The sequence below is a fragment of the Bacillus rossius genome, assembly GCF_032445375.1.
Source record: "Bacillus rossius redtenbacheri isolate Brsri chromosome 4 unlocalized genomic scaffold, Brsri_v3 Brsri_v3_scf4_1, whole genome shotgun sequence".
Lineage (NCBI taxonomy): Eukaryota > Metazoa > Arthropoda > Insecta > Phasmatodea > Bacillidae > Bacillus > Bacillus rossius.
The window spans coordinates 16,225,573-16,251,230 of record NW_026962010.1 but is presented as its reverse complement, the minus strand read 5'-3'; the positions used below and the strand labels follow the sequence as shown (position 1 = coordinate 16,251,230).

Genomic DNA, 25,658 nt, shown 5'->3' with positions numbered 1-25,658 from the left:
CTGGTAATGAAGAAACAGCTGATTTTTAATCATCATGGTGGCAAGTTATGCAATGCAGCATATTTGCTGCCGATCGGTGTGATCATTGTTAATTGTGTATGTGGTAACTGATTTGCAGTCCATTTACGTTTCATGACAAAACATTTGGACTTCCGGGATGGATCGTTCCTTTTTTTTTTTTTTTTTTTTTAAAAGAAATAAACTTTGCTTCTTGTGCACACTGTGAACAGTCGAGCTTCATGCAAAGTGTTTTTTGTGTAAGATAACCGTTTCCTGCAACATCATGGTTTAGAAGGGTGGCTTAAAGAGATAATTGTTAATAATTATGGGTGATTTGGTTTTGTCCCAAGTGGTTGTGGTTTTAGATTTCATTCATAGTGTCCACACTTGTTTCTAATGTTCTCTGGCCTTTACAGGTTATGGTTCTGATTCTCGTGTCGAAACTTGGCTGCATCTTTGTTGTATTTCGTCCAAATCATGATTCAGAGCTGTTTCATCATTGCTTACTTTGGTTTATACATACTCAGCATTTGCTCCTATTTTTGAGACTCTAGGCCTCCTTTATCTTGTGTAACATGGCAGATACACATTCGGCACTTGTTCGTATTTAAATGGCTAAGGCTCGTATCAAACATGTCTTCTACCTCTATCAGTGCATTAGTGATAATTCGTCTAAACTAAACTCACCGTATTTCCCTGCATATGGATAGCATATTTTATGCCAATTTTTAGTTAAAAAAATTGTAGTGTGATTATTATGTGAATTTATAACTGTGGGTAAAAAATTTTTATAATTGTGGTGTGGCTCGAGTATGTGTGTAAATAACTCTCGTGTGTTGGTTTTTAATAAGTATGTTACAAGTAAGTATAAATGAGCAGTGTGTGAGTGAGTGAGTGTGCTACGTCTGCCCGGTCGCCCAGCCACAGCTGGCACCGGCGAGTCATGTGACTGCTGGGCTGGCACACTGCTGGAGGAGGGGAACTGTACAAATAAACCAGCTAGTTTGTGAGTGTGTGTGGCCATGTAGCGGTGATGACGGTTCACTCTCCCTCCCTTTCCTTTACATGTAAATGTCAGTGAATCAGTTTCCAAATGCAGCATTCCATGAAAAAACTACAGCCATCGTTAGTGCTTTGAAAACCAAACTTCACAGCCCAGTTTTTTACGTTCTTCAGTTCCCACACAAATTTCTTGCTGACTGTAACGTGCATGCCAATTTTAATATAAGAAACTAACAATAAAGGGTAGCTTGCTGCCTTTTTTTTTCTGTTTTGGAAGAGGTCTCGTTTAAAAAAGTACAACAGTATTTTGTTATTAGGAGGGGTCGTAAATAAGTAGGGGAGAGGCGAGTAGCACAGAAAGCAGACAAAAAGAGTTGTAAAAGATATATGGTGCTACTCATACTTGAGGGCAACCCTTATGGCAAAAAAGTTTTAGTTTTATGACCCAAATTATAGCTGAGACCCATACTCAGGGGCAACTCTTCTGCAGGTAAATACAGATGTGCTATGCTATGGTTCATGACTTTCACCAAGTTCATGAAAGGTTTGAGGCAGATTTCGTTACTATCGAGGTAGCTGATGACAAATCAGACATCAAAGTTGTTAATATCTTGGCACTGCAAGGGAATCCTGTCTCTGACACCTTCTATATCATAATCCATGGTTACTCCATCCAGTCTTGTCTTGCCACAGTAGCCAGGATATTTGATCCCCTAGAATGGCTTGATCCACTTCTGATATTTGCTAAGCATTTATTACAGTGCTTGTGGTTACGGACACCCCCCCCCCCCCCCCCCCAATATTGTTGAGTAGTGGGATCACTTTAGCCAGGATCTTCCTCTTCTGTCCTCCAATGCCCTTCCTAGATTTATTTAAGATCCAGAAAGCTCTACCTATCAGTTCCATGGGTTCTCAAACAGTTCTGAGATTGGTTATGAGGCAGCGGTGTTACTGTGCCCGGTGTGCCCTAGTGATCGGACCAAAATCTTTCTGCTAATAGGCAAATCCTAGGTCTGCACCAGTCAATGTATAAACATTTGTCTCGCTTGAGCTTCGTACAGCTCTCCTGTTGGCTCACGTACACAGCCTTACTTGGAAACCTTGCCTGTGTCATCTGTAACTGCCTGGATTGATTCAAAAAGTGGTCTTAGCGTGGATTAATTCCTCTCCTCATCAGTTGAAGACATAAGTGGCAAACAGGGTAAGCAAACTCCAAGACCTCACTTGTCCCATCCGCTGGAAACATGTTCCAGTTCAATCCTGCTAACTGGGCCACCCGTGGCATTCTCACCACTCAACTGTTGAAGCATCACTTGCATACCTGCCAACTTTGGCCAGTCAAAAAGCGGGAGGTTTTTTAGTGGAGTAAACAATGCTTGTTGCCCCCAATAAAACGCGGAAGGGGGGGGGGTGAAATTTTGTTTATTTTGACGGACAAATCACGACACAAAGAAAAAAATGCAGCATGTTCACCTTTCCTCGATTGCAAAATGCACGGAAATTCGTCACTAAATCTCTTCTTGTACACAACAAGATACTTCACTGTAGGCCATTTCTATTAAATCCCTATTGCGGAGTAGGCCTACAACTAAACGCGTACAAAATACTCATCACGCAACTGCTTCCACAAAATAATATTTTTTTGAATACACCGTTGAATTAATTCGAAGACTACACTTATTCTGTGAGCACAGACGCGAACAAAGGTAAATTTGTTCGGAGACAAACAAACAATTCACACATAGCCGGCTAACAAACCGAAGCGAATTTGGGCACGAATGTAAACAGTGGTATCATAAACTCATTATTAATCCAGTCCGTCTTTATTTCAAAACACCACCGAAAACACAGTTTACAATGTTGACAAAACACGCCATTTTGGAAAACAAACCTTTTTGCTTTTTCTGGTTGGCTAACAAACACCAATGACGAACGTGTACCGAAACAGCTCCCATAATTATCGTAAATAACTACGTTTCTTTCTTAGATGTACGCTTAACCAAGAGTTTTAGGCGACAATTGTGGGCATTTAGGCTATTAAAATAACTACACGTTATGGTATGAACCGTAGTTACTATACAATTGTACGGAATAATGGTACAAACATATTAATTCTATAAATTTATTGGATTAAAAACTTAAAGAGAAACAGAACTAAAAAACGGGAGATTTTAATGACAAATCAGGAGGGCGGGAGAAAGGGTATAAAATCGTGAGTCTCCCGCCTAAAGCGGGAGGGCTGGCAGGTATGCACTTGTGATGCACTGGTCCATCGTGGCCAAGCGACTCACCAACACTTCCAAATCGCCGGAGACTGCACAAGTAGACTATTTCATTGGCCACTGTTATGTCTTTTGATGATCTCACTCAGCTGTTACTTTGTTTCAATCAGCTAACCAGGCTATCTTGCCTATCATGTGTTATGTATTGTGTTTATCCACAATTGTTGTGTTTCACAGACAGAACTCCAGATTGACAATGTTGCCTCCTGATGAACCAAATCAGTCCTTACAATTCTGGCTTTAATTCTGTGCTGTCCAGTCATTCCAAAGTTATATAAGTGCCCTGAAAAAGAAACGTTGCACTTTCCTTTAACTTCGAAAACTGATACTATTTTTTGACAAAAATTACTTGATAAGGGTGGGCTGACTCCAGTATTCCTTTCGACCAAAAGCACCCGGAGCTTCCAAAGGCAACATGTTGACTGATCTCATTATAAGTTACTACCATGAGAAAATATATAATCCCAGTGTTCCGACTTGTGTATATAGTTTGAGACTGTTTAGTGTAGTGTATAAACTTTGAACATTTTAAACTTCCCGCCCTGCAGGGCATTGTGGTTGGTCACTCTGGAGTGGCCAGGAAGTAGGTTGGTGCACCTGCGCACCGGAAGAGGACAGTCGACAGTCTGACAATCAACATGGTGGTGAGTGGACGTTGGTTACTATCGCGACTCGTTTTCAATCGAACTATAGCTGTTTACAAATGTTGCATCCGCTAATTATTTTAGTCCACATCTCTTCGTGCAACATTATTGGTCCTCCGGGCCGGATCTGTTCCGGGATTCGTCGTAATTTGGTGGTGTAATCTCGCTTTGTCTCGGCCCATGCGGTACAGTTCGGTACTCGCGCTGTTGTTTCGTCTCGGCGATAAGTTTCGTTACTTTGTTTCGTTGCATTTCGTGTTCTTGTTTTGTGGTGCAAGTGATTTGTCCGTTATCCACGTCATACCTAAGTGAGTTTTCGTTGGATGTTTACAGACCACTTAGTACGTTTTGATATGGTGCGATCGCGCACATGGTGTGTCGTCGTCGTGGGATACCGGCAAAATTAGCACATCGCAAGTCTCCTTTATTGTATGGTGATGCTCTCAGTGCTCCGTCAAGTCTTTGTGTTAATTTAGTCGTCGTTGCTGTGGACTCTTAAGGCTGATTATCCACTTAGTTGTTCTGGAATGGGCATCTGTTTATTGTTTGCTTTGCTGGTATGGGACTCCCAGGTACCTTGCGTCGTTCCGCTGTTCTGTGCTTGAGATTTTCGTAATTATTTGTAGAGGTTATAGTTTTCAGTTGTAGTGGTGCCCTAACCTCACATATTAAGTCTCGTGACGTCTTTGTCACGATGGCGGCCGTACGGGCGGCAATAGTTAGACTTAAGTTGACGGAAGGTCGCATGAAGAGAGCTCATGATCTTGCACAAGTCGTACGCATTGACCCAGCCAAGCAGGGCTTGTTTTTGGCCACGGTACGAGACCTTGCTCAGCTCCGCGATCATTTTGATGCAGACTATGTCACAGTTGAGGCCGCATCTGACACTCTAGACGAGTTCAATTTGGACGACCATGCTGCTCGCATGAATGAATTTGAAGCTAAATATTTTGATGTGATAGCCGTATTTGACAGCTTGTCAGGTCCATCTTCCAGTGACTCGCCGCCCCCGACCGGTCCGAGCACCAGTCCTCGTGTAGCACTTCCTAAGATAACACTGCCTAGTTTTGATGGTGACCAGAGGCAATGGCTGAATTTTGCCAATTTGTTCTCCACACTTATTATCAACAATCATGATGTTTCCCCAATTGAACAACTTGCGTACCTGAAAACCTCCTTACAGGGTGAGGCACTTGGGATGGTTCAGGCGCTGCCCATGACAGCTGCCAACTTCCGTGTGGCGTGGGATTTGTTGACTAACCACTACGAAAACAAGCGTCTTGCTGTGAGCATACACGTTGAGGCATTGTTACAAGCACCAGTTGCATCACTAGACAATCCTAAATCCTTAAGACATCTGTTATCGGTTATTACCGAAAACATTTCTGCTTTGAAGGCCATGAATGTCCCAGTCGATCACTGGAATTTGATACTGCTTCCAATTCTTTGTAAATGTTTAGACAATGTGTTGCGCACTAAGTGGGAAATGACTTTATCTAATGAATTCCCCACCCTCGGTGACTTCATAGCATTCCTTGAGAAGCACTGCAATGCGCATGAGGCAGTATGTTCATCCCGACCTAACTCTAGATCCGTACCGGCACACAGGTGGAAGCCACAACCACTGCCTAGAGGGACGCCTAGTCGCATGCAGACGTCTAAGTGTTTGGTGAGTTCCCAGCAGGTGTGCGTTGTGTGCGGAGCTCCGCACAACCTGTATTCATGTTCACAGTTTTTGCAGCAAGACCCTGCAGATCGTTACACTGTTGTGAAGGAACATAGGCTCTGCATAAACTGTCTGGCCGCTTCTCATCAGGCCAAGCATTGTCCCTCAAAATCTGCTTGTCGCCGCTGTGGAGTGCGGCACCATTCGTTGTTACACTTCAATCGAGCTGCCGAGCCTAATGGAGCTGAAGATAATGTGGATACTACCCTGTCTACCCATGAAGAATCCAGTGCAATAGTTTCTGCTGTTACTCCAGTAATGAAGCTGGCATCTAAGACAATTCTGTTATCTACTGCTCAGGTACATGTTTTTACTGCGTCTGGAGCACGTGTTGCCGTTCGTGCATTACTGGATACGGCCAGCCAGGCTAGTTTCATTTCTGAACACTGTCTTCAAACATTAGGATTACCTCGTCGAAGAACTGGCTTATCGGTACATGGGTTGTCCAACACCCCGGTTACTGTTGCCAAATCGTACACCTCAGTTGTAATCTCACCCATTGATAGTGATATTCACTTTGCTATTGATGTATTTGTGCTTCCGAGGATAACGAATCAGTTGCCCAGTACGCCATTGTCCTCGGAGGTACGTAAGGCCGTGAGTCATCTCAAACTTGCTGACCCGACCTTTGATACACCTGGTCCGATCGATCTGCTCATCGGTGCTGATTTACTCCCTCGTCTTCTAACAGGGGGCAAACACGAGGGCTACCCTGCAGCCTTGGAGTCGCTCATGGGATGGGTCTTGATGGGTCCTGTAGAGTGCCAGTGTCCCACTGCTAAGGCCTTTTGTGTCTCTCTTCTCACCGTTCCGGCATTACCCGACATTATGAACCGGTTCTGGGAACTAGAGGAGTTTCCCCCCACTAAACATCAGTCACCAGAGGACATTCAATGTGAAGAGCATTTTGTGTGCACCCACTCATGAGATCACTTAGGCAGATACACTGTGTCCTTGCCATTTCGTTCTGAAACACAAAAGTTTGGGATCAGTAGGCCACAGGCAGTTAACCGTTTGCTTCGTGTGGAGACTCGCCTTCAGAAGGATCCAAAATTACATCAGCTCTATTGTGATTTCATGCAAGATTATTTGGATAAGGGACACATGGAGGCTATCAAGTCACCTGCGGGCACATCGTCGCAAATGTACTATCTCCCGCATCACTGTGTGGTCAAACCAGATAGCTCAACAACAAAACTCAAGAGTAGTTTTTGACGCATCGGCGAAGGATTCGTCGGGAACCTCATTGAACGATGCCTTGCTGACAGGTCCTAAACTTCAAAAGGAGATTATAAATGTCATGTTATCCTTCAGACTACATACCATTGTCTTCACTGTGGACATCAAGCAGATGTATCGCCAAATACAAATACATTCAGACTGCTGGGATCTCCAACGAATTGTGTGGTGTTTCTCGGATAAGGATCCCATTCAAGATTTTCGCTTGAAAACAGTTACCTATGGAGTTGCTCCGGCTCCCTTCTTGGCACTTCGTACCTTACAACAGTTGGCTGATGATGAGAAAGAGAAGTATCCATTGGCATCAAAGGTTTTGACTACTGATGTGTATGTTGACGATGTGGTCACTGGCTCCCACTCCCTTGAGTCGGCGCTAACGCTTCAATGGGAGGTGATAGACTTATTGGCCAGCGGAGGTTTTCAGTTACGGAAATTTGTCAGCAATCATCCGGCGCTTCTAGATTGGCTGCCTCCTGAAGACGTAGAGATGTCGCAATCTCTGTCGTTGGACAATGGAAACGGGTATGCTGTGAAGGTTCTTGGGGTGGATTGGAATCAAACCGCTGATACCTTTTCGTATAAGACACAACGTTGCACCAATCCTGCGACCAAACGAAACATCCTGTCGGCTGTCGCCCGAATCTTTGACCCACTTGGATGGCTTACTCCGCTGCTCATGTTTTCAAAACATCTGATCCAAACACTTTGGTTGAAGCAGCTGGACTGGGATGATGTACCATCATTGGATATTGTACACTCTTGGAATCAGTTCAATCGTGAACTTCCTGTATTGTCATCCCTCGCCATTCCGAGACTCGTTAAGGGACCCCAAGGTTGCTCATACCAATTTCATGGCTTTTGTGACAGTTCTGAGGTTGGCTATGCTGCGGTATTATACTTACGTGTCAGTGGACCAGGATTAGAAGTTACTACACATCTCATCGCTGCGAAATCAAAGGTGGCGCCAGTGAAAGTTGTGTCTCTGCCTCGTCTTGAGCTGTGTGGGGCACTGTTACTGGCCCGTCTGCTGCACCATGTTACCAAATTGTATGCAGAGGTCAACCCGTCATCAGTAGTGGCCTGGACGGACTCTCAGGTGGTAATCGCATGGTTGCACACATCGCCCCATCAGCTTAAGACTTTCGTCGCCAAACGAGTTAGCGAGATACAGAACCTTACTTCTGCAACAATTTGGAAGCATGTTAAGTCCGAGCAAAACCGTGCAGATTGTGCCTCCCGAGGTTTGCTGCCCGCTCAGTTAATCACACATCCATTGTGGTGGTCTGGGCCACCATGGTTGCGAGAGCCAGAAGAGTTGTGGCCATCTGGTCTGACAACCAATGAGTCGCTTGATCCAGTTGTGTTGCAAGAGCACAGGCTTCATGCCCTTATGGTTGTTCCTTGTACCGAAGACCTAGCTGCCATTATCTCACGATGCAGTCGTTTAACCAAACTTCTGCGGGTACTTGCCTACGTTCTTCGTTTCAGTCATAACATTAGAGTTTCAGTGGCATCTCGTATGACGGGGAATCTGACGACTGCAGAGTTGGATAAGGCTCTACAATTGTGTATTCGTCATGTCCAGTCTGTTGTGTTCGATAAGGACTTATCTGCCCTGCAGAAGGGTCAACGCCTATCACCACAGCTTCGGAAACTTGCCCCCTTCCTGAACAGGTCTGGGTTGTTGAGAGTAGGGGGTAGATTACATCATTCTAGTTTGCCGTTTGGTCAGAAACATCCCCTCTTACTTCCGAAAAAACACTTCTTGACAGAGCTGATCATTAGGCACTGCCATAACCAAAATGGCCACCCTGGACTGCAGGCTCTGCAGGGAATCCTCAGAGAGCAATACTGGATCCTAGGTGACAAGCAGACCATCTCTCACTGCGTGCGGCATTGTATCCGATGTTTTCGGGCCAAGCCAGTGTCCTGTCAACCAGCGATGGGCAACCTCCCTGCTATGCGAGTTCAACAGGTCAAGCAGTTTCTTAGAACAGGAGTTGATTATGCAGGGCCTTTTGTTATTAAGTCCAGTTGTCTGCGGAAAGCACCTCGTCAGAAAGCCTATTTATGTTTGTTTGTGTGTTGTGCTACAAAGGACGTACACTTGGAGCTAGTGTCAGACCTATCCACTAGTGCCTTTTTGGCTGCCTATAAGCGTTTTATCGGTCGGAGAGGTAGGGTTTCCGATATATTTAGTGATTGTGGAACGAATTTTGTTGGGGCAAGCAACCATCTGACAGAGTTGCAGCAGCTGCTAGGCTCTTCAGATCATCAAGCTGTTGTGACAGACACTTTCTCATCCTATGGTACATCCTGGCACTTCATTCCGCCTGCTGCCCCCCACTTTGGTGGTCTGTGGGAAGCTGGGGTTAAGTCGGCAAAGACCCAGTTGAGAAGGGTCATTGGTGATCAGGTGTTAACCTTTGAAGAACTCTATACTGTTCTAGTTCAAGTGGAGGCAGTATTGAATTCGAGGCCACTTTGCCCTGTGAGCTCTGACCCCCATGACCTCAGTGCCTTGACTCCTGGACATTTTTTGACATTTGCACCGTTGGTAGCAGCCCCTGAGCGCGTGCTTCCAGATACGCCCCTGCCACCTGCCCAGCGTTGGTTGTTGGTTAAACAAATTCATCAAAACTTCTGGCGTCGTTGGAGTAGACTACCTTCACACTCTACAGCAGCGGGTAAAATGGCAGGTCTCAGGATCTTGCCTTATACCAGACCAGATGGTGTTGGTGAAGGATGACCGTCTGCCCCCGCTACAGTGGCAACTTGGTCGCATCATTGAGCTTCACCCTGGTGCAGATGGGGTTCCCCGCGTGGCCACCGTGCGTACCAGTAAAGGGACAGCTAAACGCCCGGCAGTGAAGCTCTGCCCCCTGCCATGTGATGTATTGAAGTAACCTCGTTACTTCAAGGTGGCCGGGATGTTCCGACTTGTGTATATAGTTTGAGACTGTTTAGTGTAGTGTATAAACTTTGAACATTTTAAACTTCCCGCCCTGCAGGGCATTGTGGTTGGTCACTCTGGAGTGGCCAGGAAGTAGGTTGGTGCACCTGCGCACCGGAAGAGGACAGTCGACAGTCTGACAATCAACATGGTGGTGAGTGGACGTTGGTTACTATCGCGACTCGTTTTCAATCGAACTATAGCTGTTTACAAATGTTGCATCCGCTAATTATTTCAGTCCACATCTCTTCGTGCAACACCCAGAGTTCAGGCCCTTAGAGGGATTCTTAGGAAGCAATTCAGGATTCTCGCAGATAAAGAGGCCATATATCATTGCTAAAATCAATGTATCCCATGCTTCAAGCAAAGACCACTGCCTAGCTCCCATATCATGGGCGATCTTCCAGCCATGAGAGCGCAACAAGTAAAACCATTTGCTAAGAGAGGGGTCAACTACACAGGCACCTTTCTGGTTAAGATTGCTCACGTCCATGGGGCAAAGGATCTGAAGATGTACCTCTGTATTTTTGTGTGTTGTGCTGCCAAGGCTGCTCATGCAGAACTGGCATCAGACATGTTCACAGACACCTTTATTGGAGCCTACAAGCACTTCCTTGCCAGGCGTGGGAGAGCTTCTGATATTTACAATGCTCACAGAACTACCTTTTTTGGAACGCACAATTGTCTTGAGGAACTACAGCAGCTCCCGTTGTTCTCCTCCTCAAACCAAAAGGCCGTCACTGACACAATATCCATGCTTGGTGTCATGGAATTTTAATCCACCTGCTGCTCAATTGGGTGGTTTGAAGGAGGCCGGAAAGACTCACGAGGAAGGTGATCTGCCACCACATGCTTATGTTTGAAGAGCTTTACACCCTTCCAGTACAAGTGGAAGCTACGATGTACTCGAACCCCTGCCCCTTGAGTGACGATCCTAATGACAGCAGTGCTCTTGACTCCCAATTTTTTTTCTAACTTTAAGAGCCATTAGTCACATTGGCAGAGCCCAACCTACGGGACATCATTCAGATTAACTGAATTAACAGCATTGGCAACTTGTCGAACTCCTTCAGCAAGACTTCTGGCATCATCTGCACAGTGACCAGCTGCATGCACTACAACAGCAGCAGAAGTGGACTGAGTAGAGGACCACTTTCACTTCCAACCAGCTTGTGCTCATCAAGGAAGAACGGCTCCCACCTCTAAAGTGGCTCTTTGGGCGCATCTCGGAACTTTACCCTGAAAAGGATGATGCATCTAGAGTAATTACCGTTTGTACTGCTAATGGACTGCTGAAGCACACCATCGTGAAGCTACCATACCAGTGTTTATGAGACATTTCAAGGACGACGGTATTTTTGATGTGTAAATATTAGTGTGAGTAAATTTTAGTGTACAGTCTTAGAGATGTGTGAATTTTAAACTTCCCACATTGGTGGTGAGCAGCGCCAAGTTTATAGGTAGGCTGCCTGTAATGAAGCAACAGCTGATCTTCGATCATCATGGTGGTAAGTTAAGCAATGAAACAAACTTACTGCCAACTAGTGTGAATCATTTTTAATTGTGTCTTTGGTATTGATTTGCAGTCCATTTACCCTCTTTTATCGCATAATCGTCGCATGCGCATAATCGTCGCACCCATATTTTAGGGCGTCAAAATTTGGATTTAAAAAAAACTCTCATGTAAATGTCACATGATGATTTGGTCCCGCTATTAGATTCGGAGCGCTTTGTGTAGTAATCTTTTCCATATAAAACAATGTATTTTAAAGTAGAAATCTAATATTTATTCAGACAACACAACTTACTTATTTAATTAACGGAAATACGAAGTTGTCTGATGTGTAAATTTTCTTTTCTAGACTTTTTAAACGTTATAACCTTTATCTTTTCGTCTGCGTCGCCGCAGTGTACCGCTTATAAAAATGTAGCCAGCGCTAGTTGGCATCATTCATGTTTGGTTTTGTTGCTTCCCGTATAGAGCGCGCACACGTAGTCGAATATTGATATCTCACTGATTCATGCAACACGCGCGCTCTGTTGAGTGCCGAGTCAACTACATTTGATGGCCCACACACGGTGGTGTGTAGTACGACAATAGTTATGAGTTAGTTCAGACTCGCATTCGGGTCACAGATTTTGTTTTTCTATTTAAAGTTGAAGAAAGGTTATTAATTTAAATTGTGTGGCGTGCTCTTGTACTTCACTTTTTAATTAAATTTACTTTCCATAAATGGGTATTGTTTTTATAAATAACTTTACCAAACAAAAAAATTTTTTTTTCGCATAAACGTCGCACTCCTACTTTTCAAACTTGATTTTAGTATAAAATGTGCTACGATTTTGCGATAAAACAAGGTAATTTTCATGACCTAACTTAGTGATATTTATTCCATTTCTACACCATTTACTTTTAGTAACTGAAAACATTAATTTCATATATCTTTAACCTTTACCATTTTAAATGTATCATCGATAACTTGCTAACCAAAAATATTCCCATGCTACACACTTTGAAAGGCAACAGTGTGTCTCATTTCAGAGGCTGGTACTCACGTTTCTGACCAGGCGGCTGCAAGGGGTGGCCACTCCTCGCGCACCAACTAACAGGAAAGATGTCTCTTGAGTCATACCTACACCAGTAGTCGAACGCTCCTTTCCAACCGTCGAACGTCACGTGTATCATATCACCTTTGATAGCGCCTGGAAAAAGGAAGAAGCAAACCACCAAATAGGCTTGAGGCACTTTTCCTTTTATACCCCAAACTACTTAGTGCTTACAGTTTTAAGCCAAATAAATTTTAATGTTTTTAAGGTCTGTTTTAGTTGTCCATATGCAATAATGAGTCATTTCCTTTCAGTTGTTAAACTGGAGCCCTATTATTAGTATCTATCAGTTGTAATGACGTAAAAAAAATTCAGAAGATAAAATTTATGCCTTGTTATGAAAAAAATTTGGATAAATAACTTACCACTAAAATTATAAATAAAAAAATTATCTCCAGTCAGGTGATGGACCTCCAATATTGTAACGTGATCCTAAACACTCAGATATAAACATAAACTTGGTACTCATAAACATAGACATACCAGGGCATGTGATCAAAACAGAGACCATTGCCACATGAATATCATGTGTTAGTGAGCAATGTCAAAGGAAACTGTCCATACAAAATTAGTACTACGAAAATAAAATAATAATTTCATGAAACAAAATTAGAGATAACTGTTGTAAGAGGTGGGATAAAAAAAAAGGGACTGAGAGCGCACTGCCATTCGTAAACGTAGTAGAGAGTTCTCCCGCTTGATGGTGTCAGTTTGTGGGTTAACATTTGATCGTAGTATTGTTTTTCTCTTACTGTTCTCATGTTCCGCCTGTGAATTCATTATGGCAGATCCTAAGAATTCGTTATGGCAGATTTAAAAGAACATAGAGTGTATTTGAAATTTGGTTTCCTGCTTGATAAATTGGTAATAGAAGCTTACCAAATGCTTGAACAGGCTTTCAACAAGGAAGCTATGAACTGCACAAAAGTTTTTGAGTGGTTTGGGAGCTTTAAATGTGGTGACATGTGTTGAAGACCATGCTTGTTTTGGGTGCTCTTCAACATCTCAAAATGATTAAAATGTTGAAAACATCTGTCAAAAAAATCAAAGAGGATCGTTGTTTCATGATTGATGAAATTTTACAAAAGTGAGCTGGAGCTCATGCTAGCAGATTTGAACCAAGGATTTGTAAATGAGACGTGTTGCCGCTAAATTTGTTCCTCGCCTTCTCGAACAGGATCAAAAAATCATTTGATTGAATTTGAGGACTTGAAAAAAAAAAGAGATTAAAAAAAATCCAGACTTTTTGACAAAAATCATTACAGGTAACGAGAGTTGGTGTTACAGGTATGACCCAAAAACCAAGCAAGCATCAGGTCAGTGGAAGACTCCCAACTCCCCCAGACCAAAAAAAGCAAGACAAGCAAGGTTGAATGTTAAGACGATGATCACTGTCTTTTATGATGTTCGTGGAAATGTGCACCTAGAATTTGTTCCCCCTGGCCAGACTGTTAACCAGCACTTAAATTTGGAAGTTTTAAGATGTTTTCAAGAAGATGTGCAAAGGAAACGAGCGGAACTTTGGCGATCAGATGACTGGTTCCTTCATTACAACGCCCCTGCACACACGGCCTTACGAGTGAACCGCTATTTGGCCTCTCAGGGGCGGTCTGTCTTTCCTCACCCTACGTATTCACCAGACCTAGCACCGTGCGACTTATTTCTGTTCCCAAGAATGAACAAAAATCTAAAAGGAAGCATTTTGATGATTTGGAGGTGGTAAAAAATGCTTTGCAAAGGGCACTGGAGAATATCAAAGTTTAAGAATTCCAGAGGTGCTTCAAACAGTGGTAAAAAAGACTTGACAAGTACATTGTATCTAATGAAGAGTACTTTGAAGGTGACTGAAGGATTTTTGCAAAAAAAAGTTAATCAATTTTTTATGACAAAAATGTGATAATTTTTTGGGTTCCCCTTGTAATGTAACAATGCTTTTAAATTTTAAAACTATGTACAAAAAAAAAGTAGTATTCAGTCTTAAACTGTCTTACCACCGGCTGTTCTACGGAAGATTGTATCTCGGCTAAAGTGTGTCAGGGACGTACCGATGGTGGCGGTGCAGATGAGCTGAGGGTTCTTCTTGTCGACAGCCTCCAGCTTCATGCCCACCTGGAACAAGTTCTTGCTGGGAGTCGCCGGCTCCTTCTTGAACATCTTGGCGTGCGCCATCTCCGCGTTGTTCAGGGTCTTCAGGAGGAACATGGGCCACGACGAAGCATTCATCCTGAAACCTTCACAACACGCTGCCTTCAGCATTACCGGCTTACAACACCCGTCTAGACTATAACATTGAATGACGGTAACGATGCTGCACCTATTTCCTTGTTTTGCCAGTCAATACACCACTTAAACTCAAAATTTAACACCGTATGCCTGCAACTTTTGACACCAGAATAACTCTGTGGAGGAAAGCTGGCCCAGCCCGGGCTATAGGCAGCCACTTTTACCAAGGTGCATGTCCCAGTCCACAGCATGTGTTCTCAAAACTAGTGTTATGAGAAGGCGATGAATATAGTGTGATGTGTAATATGTAGAGCCAAGATTTTATGGTGTTATGAAAAAGGACTTTTCGTCATTAAGAATTGTGGATTTCGTCTTTATCGTCATAAAAAATTAAAACACATGTAATAACATGTACACACCTAGCAGAGCTGCCTTGATCAAATGCTTCAATAATTCGTGGTTAGAGACTTAAAATATGCACATTAAACAATACTATGTTGAGAGTACATAAAAAATTAACAACTAAAATATTCAGTATTCTTATGCAGGTAAGTACTGTTCCTGAGTTCAGGAGAGAGTCTAAATTAACTAAAATAGAAACTACAGTTAAAATTTTGTTCTATAAATGCAATATAATTAAGCTCCGGAAAAAGCCACCATTGACAGCAGTTCAGCATTCACTGGTTTTAGAGATCTTCTTCTGTCACTTACAACTACAGAATACTTAGAAAAAGATCTTTCTGAGTCCACATTTGTTGCAGGTATCCATATTAACTTTAAAGCAGAAGCTGCAAATTCAGGATAATAATCGGCTTTCATTTTACATAGTATGTCCACCATGTCTATGTAGTTCACATGCGGTTTCTTCTGCTCTTGGGAAACCAGGTTTTGGAGTGTTATGTAGCCTGTCGCTACAGAGGTCTTCTGCACCTTGCAAAGGAAAGGTAGGTTCCCAATATGTTTCTGGAATTCTTTTTCCTCCACACGAATGTTTCCTACATTTTGAGGATTCATTAGCGCGCTGATTCCCAGAAATAGTTGACGAGATGGATCAGTGTTCACCAGATCAATCAGTTTTATAAGACTGAGTTTAGCTGTGTTCTTGAACTGCTCTTTAAGGGCTGCAGAGTTGACAGTTTTCATTTCAGCCAAAATGTCTTCAACATTTTCAGGAAATATTCCCTTAGCCAAGACATCAAGAGTAGTTTGCAGTTTACTCAATTTTGTGCACAACTGATGAGCAGTAGGATACTTTGTTCCTTCAAGAAAATTAATTAGCTCTACAAAGGTGTTACAGTTTTGAGCCACAAATGTAAGAGTGGCCTCAAGACATTGTAACTCTTCCTTCTGGAGTCCCTTGATATATTTAACACCAGAGTTATCTTCGCTAAGCTGCTCAAAGAATTCCACAATGTCGTGCAGATGGAGTGCGAGGTATGATACAGATTCAAACCATGTGTTCCAACGTGTAACAACTGGCATGGGGAATAACTTGACCAGAGCCTTGATTTCTCCATGTTTCTGGAGAAGAAATTGAAGGTATGCATGCCTCCTCTTTCTGGTGTTAAGAAAGGCCATCTTTACCTTACAAACGAAGAGGTTCAGTTCTTCCAAGTTGTTTTGCCAGATCTGCCCAAGAATGTTTACTTTATGGGCCCAACATTGTATGTGGTACATGTGGTCACCAAATACACCTTAAAGGGTGCCAGCAGATTTTGTCATGTACCTGGCACTATCTGTAACATACGCAATTATGTTTTCTTCCTTGACTTCATATTTGGAGCATACATCAATCACTGCCCGAGAACAACAAACAGCATTTGCTGCATCAAGGACACAACAAGCCCCTAAGATAACATCTTGTTCAGCACCTGGTTTCAGAATTTTAAACAAGATGTTGAAAACACAATTATTACTCTTGTCAGTGGTTTCATCTGCGAGTATGACCACATCTTGCCCCAAGAGCTGCTGCTTGATTTCCACTTCTTTTTTCTCTCTAAGTAGGGGAATGTACTTTTTCCTCATCCAATCCGCTGTTGGAAGATCACCAGCACCACTTACATGCTTCTGCATCCATGCAGTCAGCTTGCTGTTGTCAAGTTTCTCAAGAGGAATACCTGCAGCTACAAAGGCTTCAACAGTTTCGAGAACAAAATCTTCCTTTTGTTTTTTTGCGCATATTTGCGTCACTCCTGCTTCTGGGATAGAAAGCTGTCGTTTCAAAGTGCATGGGGATCGTTTAGCTTTTACATGTTTGTCGCTAATTATGTGCTTGTTTACCGTGTCATTACGTTCATGCTCCAAACGGCAATTACAATATTTACAGAAAAGTATTTTTCCGTCACTGACATATAATCCCTCATTCTTAAACTCGTCAGCACGTGATGCCGCAGTAGCTTTATTTTTCGGCATGATTAAGAAATTTAGCTTTCATTTATGCACGTCATTTGTAAACAAAGCCCGGAGGTACCAAAAAAAAATATTTACTGAAGTTGTAGCGAAAAAATAAACCGCGGGAAGCCTACTTTTTACAGGCGAGAGAGCCATATACTCAACCCGAAGTAAAAGGTTAGGTTATGTCAGGTCAGTGAAATAAATGTTTTTATTTATTTTCCGGGAGGGTTGGGTAGGTAAGCGTTATTTAAAATATTTAATGACCGTAAAATAAATAAATCCTTGCAATATGGTGCTTTTTCATTAGCGATCGGAAAACTTTGATTATGTTACGATTTTGGCTCTCTCGCCTGTGAAGTGTGAAATGAAAATGAAGGCTTCACGGTAAACTGCTTATTCAACAAGCACACAAAAATGTGTTACAGTGAAATTTCATTAAATATCAATGTTTGCTTTTATTTTATTTTCATACGTATTTATTTAATGAATGCAGTTTTTGTTCACGTGTATTTTTCAAAGGATACAGCAAACAAGGCGCTGAGATTTTTCACGTTGTTGTGTTTGTTAACTTGTTAATTTTAGTTTACGATCGTCAGTTGTTAATATTGCGTGATCTCTTAGTGGCTAGATGCGTTTAAAAACCCTAACCTAACTCCGATAACGATCTTTTTTTTCTTCGTGAAATCCTCAATTTTTGTGATATCTTGTAATTTTTTAAGATAAATAATTAACGCGTTAAATGACCACCACACTGCAGTTGGATGACGACCATTTCTTCTACAAACAGATATGGAATTTTTGTCAATCAACCAATAGTCGGTAGTTAACTATTTAAATCAATATTGAGGTGTTTATTTGTGGTTAGAAAACATTTCGCATTTTTCGCGGTTTGGGATGAATTTCGCGTGAAAATTCGCGATTTCGCATAAAACCATATAATCTTGGCTCTAGTAATATGTGATGTATGCAGTATTAACTACAAAACAACATTATGAACGTATGCAACCTAGAATATCAAAATTAAATTTGAATTACTATAAATAATGCAATAATTGAAATATAAAAAATAATAAAAAAAATATTATTTCAATTAAAACAAAACTTTGTTACCACTCACCATTTCCTGCTAGCTCAAACTTAAGGTGATGAGTAAACATGCAGGTTGGTAGCAGGTCACAAAGTAATTCATATGCAATGTTTAGTGTACTACCTTTTTTTTTATTCATGTAGAAATCACAATATCTTCCGCACAACAGAACACAAAAAAAAATATTTAAATCTACATACAGAAAAAATAAAACACGTAGACTCTTCTTACGAATTACATTACATTGCCCGGATAAGTTCCGGGCAGCAACGGCTGTGGGCTTTGCCAATGACTATGGTCAAAAAAAAAAGAAATTTCTAATTTATCAAAATGTCCTAAAGAAAGGTTATTAGGCGTCGCGCGGACCGTAGTCGCAAAGTTGTACTTTAACGAACGAACATTACTATGTTCTTCGAGCCATCACCCGACCACGACCTCATAGCCCGGTGCTCGGACAATGACTAACTACAGCCTTCCTTCCCTTTGTGCAGGCAGTGTCCTGGGCTCGCTGACGTAATTCTCAGCCAATCGCAGCGCATGGCAACAGAAACTTCCACTAAATTTTTACTTTTGTTCCCACGACCCAGCAATTTTGTCTCTCACTCTCACACTCCCGTGACTGTGACTCAAACGCCTAGCGTGTGAAACAAAGCCTCCGTCGTGGAAATAACGAAGGAGAATTACATCAGCACGTCTTCCCACACAAAGAAGCCAGCAAAAAAAAAAAAAATTACTTGAAAAACAAACTTATGAATTATAAAAATAAAAACAATAAACCTGGTGAATTACGTTCACAATAACTTCTAAAAGGAAAAACTTTACATCATTTGATAATCAAACCTGAAATATGACAAAAATTTATAACAAATTATTATTACTGGATTGCATGGGGAAGGCTGTAATCTGGGTTGTTACAATCTTTACTTTGAATGTTCAAGAAAAACATAAAAACATATTTTCATACAAAGTTGAATTACAATATATTTGTATTGATTAACCTTTGAAAATTACTGGAGTTTCAATTTAAGTAAAATGTACGACCCTCAAACAAATATCAATACTTCACAATTAATGGATTAATTTCTGAGCTACGAGCATTAACATTTGGAAACACAACCTCGCCTTAAGAGCCCACTGGCGACCATCATTTGTGTCGAGTGAGAGAGCGTGCCCACCGCTTAGAGTGGGCTGGCAGGTTAGATTGCAAGTAGTATAGGGGGTTGCGAGCCGAGTCACACATGGGCAACGTCACGGCCCTGAGATAGGAGTAGTCGGGTCCACATGCCCAGTAATACATGTGGTGCGCCCCAGGAAACAATTGCGTCGTGTTTAAGTAACAGCAACCCGTGCAATAACAATATTGCTTATAACTTCCAATTCAAAATGGGTAAGGCACCAAAGAGAAAAAGTGCTCCAAGTAATATTTGATGGAATACTTTCTACCTCGCAAACTGTGTTCAGGTGTAAATTCAAGAAGAAATGTGTGCCTAGGGCAGACTTTGCACAAAAAGGAATGATCAAATTATAAAAATAAATATAATGGACAAACTAGGAAAAGTTAAAACTAAAAATATGCATTAATTAACACTCCTATTGATAGGTAGCTCACTATAACACTATAACTTTAGCATGAAACATTACAATAATTATAATTAATATTGGAAAAAAAATACCTGCAAAATAACAATAATAAATAATATGTAGGCATTCTCAATAGTTACAACACTAAATGAAAAATGAAACTTAAGTAACTTGACCACCACACACGATCAGTCCGGACTTATCAGTCGGAACTATCATGTGCAACCAAAGACAGTGGACTTATGAACTGATGGCTTTCCTAGAACTAAACTGAGGAATCTAGAACCCTCAGTCCGAACTGCAGTTTGTGGGAACAGCGTCTCACCAGTCCAAATTGTCAGTCCAAAAAATCAGTCTTATCAGTCCATCAGCTGAGTGTCGTGGCAGACATCTTTGTTTATATATTTGGTTGCTTTACTATTTTCCCCCCTTTTTTATAACTTAAAGTGAAACAGCAGCATGCAAAGTTTCTTCCATAATCTACGATGAAACGATACATCCAACAGCAGCCACAAAACTGACTGTGTGTGGGGAAGGCTTCCCAACTGCAGTTTGGACTGACCAGTCGGAACTGGGAGATGGACTGATGTGTGGGGGGACCTTAAAACAAGTAAAATCTATTCTTTCAAGTTCACTGTTGTTCTCACTAGACAAGAAAGATCAAGCGAGTAATTACAGCAGTTAAGTGAATAAAGAAGTCGGTATGCTTGGCAGAGGAGCGCAAGCTGTGCACCTACCCAGGGGCGGCTGGAGCATTCCACCGTGCTTCTCGCAGTGGCCGATGGGGTGGATTTCGTTTGAGTCCACGAGGCGCCAGAAATCATTCTTGTTGTCACTTCCATCGAGGCGCAACCGCAGCCGCGGCCCCAGTATGCCGACCACGGTCGCTATGCACGTGGAGGTCAGGTTTCTGGGGTCCAAAGCCTCCAGCTTCATTCCTGATGCAAACTCATTCACCGGCGAAGAAAGATTCTGAAATAACAGTCTCAACATGAACGACACATTTATGAAATTTACATTTTTAAGTCAGACTTTGTACGTAAGTATTCAACTAGTTATTAGTTGTTTTTTTTTTTTCATTATTAGCCATTAATTATGGCTTAGTTGTTGAGTTATTTTATTTTTTATGGTGAGATTTATATTTAAAAAAAAAAAATAACTTTATTACTAAACAACAACAGGAAACAAAACCCACTACATACATTCTTTATTCCAGACATTTGTAAACTGGACTTATTTAATGGTATACCCACCTTTCAAAGTAATGTCCAAATTATATCCATGAAAATAGAGCACTATCAAATTATTATTTTTTTATGAGAGAGCCTGTAAATCAAAATAATTTTTTACCAACTACTGAAGAGTGTTCGTTGACTACCATTTTAATCAAGGTACTGCTGCGATTAAATTTTATTTACAGTATTACTTATACATCTAAATACATTCAAAATATGTTAGAATAAAATTTTTGAGAATATGCAAAGATAAAATTACATTACAATGTAAAAAAACTACAGGCCGCATTATATACATACTAGACCTTTGGTATAAAATTTCTGAGTTGCATAATCATTATTTCATTAATACAGAAGATCTGTTTCACTGTCTGATATGATTAAAGAAGAATAAACATAACATTTTCTATAAACAAGAAAGATTATTTTACCTGTAAACATAATTGCTGACACTGGTGTTAACTAAAGCATGACTATATGCATTTCTAACCGTGCCACTGGCCACTAGCACATCCTGGTAGGCATGAGCTAAACCAACCTTGACAATGTCTGGCCTTTCTCGCCAGAGCTGCTCCTGACTTGCAAGATGGCATTTTATAAACATTAGCTGAACACACAGTATTTCTGTGTAATATAAACCATTCCACCATTTAAATTAGGCAAGTAATTAGGCAACAACGGAAGTGAATAGCTGTAAACAAAAGGGTAAACTATGGTTATTGGTTCTCTCATATTTATTTGTTGCAATTTTTTTAATGTTACACAAGTTTCGTTGCCTTTTGTGTACACGCCTAAATTTAAAAAAAAGTTAAGATTGATAAAAAAAGACTATGACTGCGCTGCTTCAAAAAATGCAGTAATTTATTGGCAACGTTACTTCAAAACAGTGCAAATTGAAACTACAGTTATTTTGGGGCAGTTGTACTTGTTACACTGCGAACAACAAAAATCTTCTCAGCATTTTAGCAAATCAGAAAATAAATAAAGAAATTGCTTTAGTCGCAGCAAAGGAAAATAGTAAACAAACTTGAAACTCAATTCCACTGGCCCACAGTTAACAACACTTTCAATAATTCCACTGCAGGTTGCTTCTCGTCTAGCAAAGTTCGTGCTGTGTGGTTATCCATTGAAACAAACTTGATAAGACAGCCAGACTGGCTGCCAGATTGATGGGGTTGGATACTGCATACCCACCACTGTTACTTACAAAAAGGCTGTCATGTAATTTTTTGTTTGAGCAATTGGTTTTCAGACATCAATAAATTAAATATCTTCCAGGCTTGGGAGATGTGAATCCGAACAGCGATACTAAACACAGTTTTATTTCCTGGCTTATGCCAAACATGGATAAGTAACATTTATTTGGTAAATTGCAGTTTCGTAAAAAAAAAAATGTTATTTGAGTGACAGAAAATGGTTTGGCAAGTAATTTGGAAATAATTTTTATGTAAAGAGTTTGTTAGTATGCATAACAATACTCATGTTTCCTACGGTTTACGACTTTTGTTTTACTTGTATATCACCCTCTCCACTTGTTAAACGGTTTAAGTAACAATTTATTATGTTGTTTCATCATGTTCAATACATTGACCAGGTTTGCTGATATCATTTAAATAAAATCTTTTCATGCCTTTTAAGAAGTATTTGTGTTTTTGCTATACACTTTATAATCATAATTTACATTATTTCATGATTTTCAAGTTATTCTGACTATTTTCTTGCTATGTAATAAAAAAGCCCCTAGGTTTTTTTTCTCCTTTTTTGGTTGTAAATTTACATTTTTATTTTATGTGATTTAACATATTTTTTAAGTATTAACAATATTTTCCTTTGTACTTTATTTTTGCCCTGGTTCTTTGTCTGAAAGCTGTGTGGAGTTACATCCCACAAAACTGAAATGTTTATTTTCTTAGCAATTTCATAGAACAATAATTTGTTTGGTAAAAGTAATAAAGTCTATTTTAAATCATCCTGCTCTATGAAAAAGTTTTAATTATATCCATAGTGGTAAAAAAAAAATTTTGTTCAATGTTTTAAAACTTAAATATTTGCTATATGCCAAACACAGTTTTTCAGTTACGAATGTTATCAGTTCTGAAACTTTTGGAAATGAGTATGATTTGATACCCCTGATGAAAAAGAGACTTATATTCTCTTTGAGTTAATTCAGCGTATCATAGAGTAAAGAAGTTGAATTTATTTGGATTATAGCAAGAACTTATTGTATCCATTTTAAGGAGTTATTTTAATCCATACTTCGTATAAAGTATTCTACACCAATAACTTCAAGAATCTACAAAAGAGAAGTCATAGTCACCCACATGTCCAGTCAGCTGATGAAGAATGGTTACCTGAACTACGTATTCAACGTGTGTTCTGGCCCTAGTTTCGCAAGCTACATATTCTACGTATGTTTCGGCCCTGCATGAACTGCCGTTGCCGATGACAACTAGTTTCGGAAACTACATTTTCTTTGTGTGTTTCAGCCCTTCACGAACTGTTGCTGACGAAAGCTGACTATACAAAACGTTTCACAGGTGTTCTAGCGCTACATAAACTACTACTTTCGATAAGAAATCACTTCATCATAGGGATCATCCTAGAATTACTTATTGGTGAATAAATGAGGTTCTATAATATTTCTTTTTGAAAGCTTAATGAAGATATTAACTTGGACTAACATGGTATGTAACATACTTTTAAGGTATTGTGTAATTGAGATGTAAATTGTTCTTATTTGCATTATCATTCCAACTACAAATAGTCATACATATTTTTCTATACAATTATAAATGTAACTTATTTTTTTAAGTCATTATTCATTGCATATTTTTCACCAAAGACATTATTTGTTTCTGTCTGTACCAATACACCTATTAAAGTACCTTTTGGGAGATAAGAATTTCATACACTGGTCTGCTACAACTAGCCAACTTAGTTTTTTTTTTATTTAACAATATATATTAGTACAGTACACTCCCTATTTAACGCGGTTGTCGGGGGACATAACTTTTACCCGCGTTGTTGCATAACCGCGATGTTTCGATGTGACCAAGGTCAAAAGGCATAAAACACCACCTGTGTTCTAATAGGTCGGCAAGCACGCACAGTATAGACGGCCCGCCTTTGTGCGGACTTTGCATCCGCAGTTTTCACTAAACGCGGGTGAAAAAATAAAAATAATAAATTTTAAAGATAAATATTAAATGTTGAATTTTATTTTTTATTTTTCCGCATGCCGCGCACAGTTTGTCGCACTGCCTACGAGCGCGCCACACGCCGCCATACACACGTGTGGCACACAAGCTGCTGCCAGTCTTGTGGTGTCAGCCACAGTATCTGCTTCGTCTGAGTGTCCGTAACAAAGTAAGTGCAGAGTGTGCGGTTACACACGATTCTGTGGTCAAAGTCTTCTAAATAGAAAGGCCATAGTAATACTTCAAACCGAATATGAATCGCAAAGTACAGAGTTTGATTGACAAAATAAAAATTCTAGATTTACGTACTTACAGATAGCGTGTCTTTTGCAGAAGTATGCAGCAGATACGTGAAAAACGATTCTAGCATTCGTACAATATAAAATAAATAATCGTCTATCGTGTAAAGTGGTTAAACTTTGTTATCCATGCTTACAGTAAATTATAAATGGTCACATGTGGGATACAAAAATTGCGCCAAAATAATTTTAGCGCAATCAGTGGCGCCGTATTAAAAAGTCTGTTAAACGTTGTCTTTACTTATTCCATCAAACGCTGTGTCGAGTTGCTGAGTGTGTGTGGCTCGGATCGGCAAGTGTTATATTCCCCAGCCTCTGGTTAAAGGTCGGGAGGCCGCTACACCTAAACATTTCCGGGGCTTGTTTACTACCTCACGGCAAAAGTGGTACAGTATGGTTCACGTAAGTATTGAACCACTGGGAATTCCTCGGCAAAGATTAAAAATACGCTAGCTGATTTACTTTACTATTTAATGTTAAAACATTATACCAAAGTAAAAAGATGAACGTGTATAATACAACGAATAATATTACGTCTGTAGGTTCAAGTTGTAACAAAACATTTATATGTTTCCGCTTGTCAACACACGTGACCACGAGAAGTGTGCAGACGGAAATGAGTGAACTACTCAAGGTCACCAGACTTCCCCCCTTTCGGCTTAATCGCCCCTCTCATCACTGGCGCTTATATTCCACTCCTCCCGTCTACCCGGGTGTCTTGGTCGCATCATAGAGTAAATAAAGTACTAGTACAGAGTGGACACTCAATGCTATTGCAGTTCTACTTTTTTTTATTCAGAAATGCCCTAGTTGCTATACAAAAACACAAACTTGACAAACATTAAAACGAAGTTGCAATGGCTTAAAACCGAGATAAAGTTCCTTCTGGAGTAAGATTTACGTTTCAAATTATAAGTAAACTTTAATTTAAATACAACATTGATCCTAGAAAGTACAATTTGCAGTTAATATGCTTAAAACACTAATTTGAATAGTAGGGAAATTTCCAGCTTCAACTGAATGTTGGCGAGCTTGTGACTTGTTTCGAGCATGCATTAATATTTATAAAAATATTGATTTTATTTTTTTTCCCCTTATAAGCAAATCATTTAACTAAATATCGGTAAACGTAACATATAATGATTTAGGAGAGCAATATTTTTAAAACAATAAGTAAATTTCTTACCTT

The 25,658-nt window shown here is 40.4% G+C and overlaps 1 protein-coding gene across 3 annotated transcripts in view; it reads right to left on the bottom strand.

Moving 5' to 3' along the window:
• LOC134541658 (polycomb protein Scm) overlaps positions 1-25,658 on the bottom strand; it is a 77,590-nt gene that overhangs the window by 23,087 nt on the left and 28,845 nt on the right. For all 3 annotated transcript variants that reach the window (XM_063385257.1, XM_063385258.1, XM_063385259.1), the window contains exons 6-8: positions 20,476-20,710; positions 14,499-14,684; positions 12,403-12,549 (exon numbers count right to left, since the gene is read on the bottom strand). In XM_063385257.1, coding sequence (XP_063241327.1) covers positions 12,403-12,549; positions 14,499-14,684; positions 20,476-20,710 — 568 coding nt within the window. The remainder of the gene's footprint in view (positions 1-12,402; positions 12,550-14,498; positions 14,685-20,475; positions 20,711-25,658) is intronic.